Raw genomic sequence first — 4,325 nt, forward strand, 5'->3', positions numbered from 1 at the left:
TCCCTCAGCCCTGCCCGCCGGGATGCCCATCCCTCATCCCTCTCCCCTCCGCCGGACCGGGCGCGCGGCTGCCGCGCCGCAGCCACCAGTTGCGCTTCCCGCTGCGGTACCTCAGCCAGGACGGGATGACAAGTCCGCCCGCTACCGAAGCCCTCTCGCAATGCAACAAGTGCCCGCCCGGGCGCGGCGGGAGGAGGCGGCGCGGGGGCGGTCGCGGTGCCGCCGCTCAGCGCTCGGGGCGCCCCGGCTGCCACTCACCGCGCCGCGCGCCCGGCGCCGCCGCGAGCCCGCCCCCCCCGCGCGCGCGCGCGCCCGAGCGCTCTCTTGGGCCGCCGGGGACGCCGTACCGCGGGCCGCTACCATCAAGTACACGGGGGGGGAGTAGGGCCGCTCAACCTGCCCGCTCGCCGTGTCGGGCCGGCCGCCGGCGGCGCGGTTTCCCCCGGCCGGGCGCGGTGGTGGCGGCCGGCGGCCATCGGCAGCGGAGGAGCCGCGCGGTGGGAGCCGCTCGCGGGGCCGCGGGGCTGAGGGCGGGATCGGGGCTGGCCCCTCGCTCGCCTCCAGGGAGCCCTCGGGACCGGGTTCCCGTAGCCCACAGCCGCCCGCAGGCCCGGTGCGGGGCAGCGCAGCGCGGTGCGCGGTGTCCGGTCGCTTGGCTGGGGTTTGACGCGGTGTTTGTGTCGTTGCAGGCACAGCGCAGAAATGATCATTCCGGTCAGGTGCTTCACGTGCGGCAAAATAGTGGGGAACAAGTGGGAAGCCTACCTCGGCCTTCTGCAGGCGGAGTACACCGAAGGGTGGGTTTTATTTCTGTGTCCTTCGACTCGCGCCTTGGGTGATACACAGAGCACAAGATCCCAAAGCTGCTGGGCTGGGAATGAGCTCTCGGATCGTCTCCTCTGGCCAGCCTCCCTGCCAAGGCAGGGCCAGAGGCACAAGTGCAGGGTCGTGGCGTCATGAAAGAGACATAGAGAGGCTAAAAACCATTCTGAGATTGTTTAACCAAAAGTTAGCAATTGCAGTAGGCAACAAAGTATTTGTTTCCCCACTGAATCTTTCAGGGCAGTAGTGTGGAAGTTGCCAAGTCATGGCCCTTGTACCCAAAACGTTCCCAAATATGGAACTGTACACATTTGTTTGTTTCTTCCCTTCCCCTTCCATATACCCAACTTTGACACCAACGTGATCAGTTTTTTAAAGGAAGAGAAGGAAAAAATGTTACAAGTTTAAGAAGTGTTTAGCGTTTTAATATTTTTCCTATCATTATTATTCCTCTGCTTTTGTATAGGAGTTTTGTGTTGTCATTGACAAATGCTCACTTGAAAACAGTTGCGGTCATTGGCTTGATTCTGGGGTGTATGTTCAAACTAATGTAATTATGGTAAGAAGTAGAGTTTACAGATATCTAACAGCTAAAATCTTACAGTGCATACTGGAATCACTGTTAATGGTAGCTTAAGAAATGGATGGGCAAAATGGGAGACTTGTTCTAAAGAATCAGTACTTGAAAAAGACCCCCACACCTTTCTGTTAGTCCCTTAAAAGTGCGCTTTTTCCACAAGTCCTTGGAAGCTGGAGGAAAAGGCAAATACAACTAAAGTTGTCTTAAAGCATATAGTATGACTTTGGAAATCGTGATTAATGTTAGTATTTTGCATCTCTGATAACTGCATATGAGAGTTCAGAATTCTCCAGATAGCTCAGATAGCTCTTAAAATTTACATATCAACAGACATCAGCTGCTTTTGTTCTCAAGTGTTTTGGAAAATTGAGGCATCATGTGATGTTATTTATAAACATTCTTTAAAATGCCCCACAGTGTTCTTATAGTTGTCTAAAACAAGTTTTGCAGGTGCTGTCCTAGAACGAGCAGCCCTGCTGCACTATCAGCGGCTGCAAGGAATGAGTGACATCGGAGAAGCTGCTAAGAGTTGGCTCCTGCAGTTAGACTGTACTGCTTGAAGCTAAACGAGCTTTAACCATGGTCCAGCTCAGGCAGAGGCTTCCTTTCAGTCCTTTGTATTTTAGAAAAGTATCCATTGGCCTATTCCTACCGGGGAATTACAAGTTCCAGGAAATTAAGTTTGTTTTGAGCAAGCGCTTTATTGCACTGCATTGTATCAGTATCATCATAAAGACCTTGAGATCAGTCATGTCTCATGAACGTCACATTCTGAGGGAGTATCAGTCTGATTTATGGTTCAGAGGTTCCAGCTGAAGATCGTGGTAGTACCGTGACCTTTTAGAGGGGTGACAGCCACAGCCATGGAAAACACCCGCAGTGGGTCAGGCTGGGATGACTCAACATCCCCTACCCAAATATAAGAATCTGGAGCAGTCACTCAAAAGGAATTCAGTGGAAAGACTGTAAAACACTGATTTCTGGCCAGTCTTCACCTACTTACTTGTTGTATGTGGGGGGCAGGTTGTATAACTGAGTGCCTTCTCCCATGGGAGCTGGGAAGGATTGTAGCCATCCTCAGAATTAGCATCCCTGTGTGGGGGAGGTCGCGTTCCCAGTTATTTTAGTTTCTGTATATCTCACCTTTTTAGCATGGCTCAGATCTTAAATTTATCTTGTGAAATGGGCAAGAATCATCCTCAGTTTACAGAAACATGTTAAAACAGTGCCCTCTGAAAATGGTTGCAGCTGGGGACCCTTCTCAGCAGCAGATCCTGTGCTCTGGCTGGCTGGAGAATGGGCAAACACACTCAACAGCACTAGGTGGAAAAGGGCATTAACAGCACATGCTGAATTTCTGTCTGTCTTTGAACTGCAAACAAATTTTCCTCTATGACTGAGCTCAAAGTAATCAGTGTGTTGCTTAGGAAACGCTTACAAGTGGTTCTGACTCACTTCATCTGTTGTGTTTTTTAATTGTTGTTCATTAATAGAGATGCCCTGGATGCCCTTGGCTTGAAGAGATACTGCTGCCGCAGAATGCTCCTCGCCCATGTGGATCTGATTGAGAAGCTTTTGAATTATGCACCCCTGGAGAAATGAGATGGAAAAAGCACTGCTGCAAGCCATGTGGAACCTATCTCTAATTTAAACTTGAAACTGGACTTCAGGCAGTAAAGAATGAAAGCCAACTGTAGTGCAACCATCAAGAGATGTTTATCTTTGGATAAAATACTGCCCCAAGCCACTAACCTCTTTCAAGGAAACAAAGGAATGATGAAGTCCACTTAAACAAGATTTAGAGATTAAAAGTTTGGATGCTTCTTCTTAAATCTGTGTTTGGAGTTGTGAGCTTCTAGATGCTTCTGGCAGTAAAACCAAATGTTTGTCCATGTAGAAAAACTATTATATTTCATTAAAATGTTGAAATAAAGGAGGTTTTTCCCTTGTAGCCTTCATACAGTTTCTGGAAAAAGTAAAGTGTATGCTTGGATCTTGCTGGTTACCTTAAGGTTAGAGGTAGTGTGAGTACCCAGTTCAGTGTCCTACACTAGGCAGGCAGGGCTAAACTGTGGTTCCAGTGACATGGAAGTGTGTATATTTGTGAGGCATTGCTCCCAAAAGCTGCTGGAGCCCACAGAGAACACTCCCTACCGCAGTTAAAATCAACTTGTGTTCTCCACCCTGATCCTTACCAAACACTGGGGCTGCTGTATCACAAAAACACTGATTCAGATGGTGCAGTGCCTTCATTTGAGCAAAACATGTCTGAGTGTCTCCACGGCAAGCACTGGATGTGAGAATTGAGGCGTGCTGGTGTGAACAGGATCAAAGTGCTGCTGCTGCCAAGCACCTGCACCCCTCTGTGGCTGGTACAAACACTTCCACCACTCATCATCTCGGTGACTTCACGTTGTGCTGCGCGTGTGCTGCGGTGCTGCCTGGCCTGACAGAGGGGCTGCAATGGAGAGAGGGCAGCTGGAGCTGCAGGGCTGGGAAAGGTCACCTGCATCCAGACAGGCACTGACCCTTCCCCAGGGTCTCACCTTTTTCTTACAATCAGCTTGTAAGTAGGATCATGTTTTCCCTCTGCTTTTGGCCATGCAGAAGATGCATTGTTGTGCATGTTGTGCATGGCACACCCTGTGCATGGCATAGGCAGACATGCCCATCTTACCTGAAAGTGAAGCAGGGCCATTCCTGCACCTGTGCGGGTTTGGGATTTTGTGCAAATGCAGCATTAGTTCATCATTACAGCAGCCCAGTAGAGAATGGGCTGGAAAAGGGGATAATTCCTTAGGATGCAGTCTGTTGCTCTCTGGTGCAATTTAACTTTTGGCACTCATGGATTAGCTTCAGGGTAAGAAGTATCTCTGTGGGTTCTTTTCTGTAGTACAAAGAATCTGGTTTGAACAAACCCTGG

The 4,325-nt window shown here is 49.9% G+C and overlaps 1 protein-coding gene across 1 annotated transcript; it reads left to right on the forward strand.

Moving 5' to 3' along the window:
* The first annotated feature begins 387 nt into the window (after positions 1–387).
* POLR2L (RNA polymerase II, I and III subunit L) lies at positions 388–3,353 on the forward strand. Its single transcript, XM_036385108.2, has 3 exons — positions 388–497; positions 690–797; positions 2,896–3,353. Exons 2-3 carry the CDS (start codon positions 703–705, stop codon positions 3,002–3,004), a joined length of 204 nt encoding a protein of 67 aa, XP_036241001.1. The 5' UTR covers positions 388–497; positions 690–702; the 3' UTR covers positions 3,005–3,353.
* The last annotated feature ends 972 nt before the right edge of the window (positions 3,354–4,325 follow it).

This window comes from Molothrus ater, chromosome 6, assembly GCF_012460135.2.
Source record: "Molothrus ater isolate BHLD 08-10-18 breed brown headed cowbird chromosome 6, BPBGC_Mater_1.1, whole genome shotgun sequence".
Taxonomy (NCBI): domain Eukaryota; kingdom Metazoa; phylum Chordata; class Aves; order Passeriformes; family Icteridae; genus Molothrus; species Molothrus ater.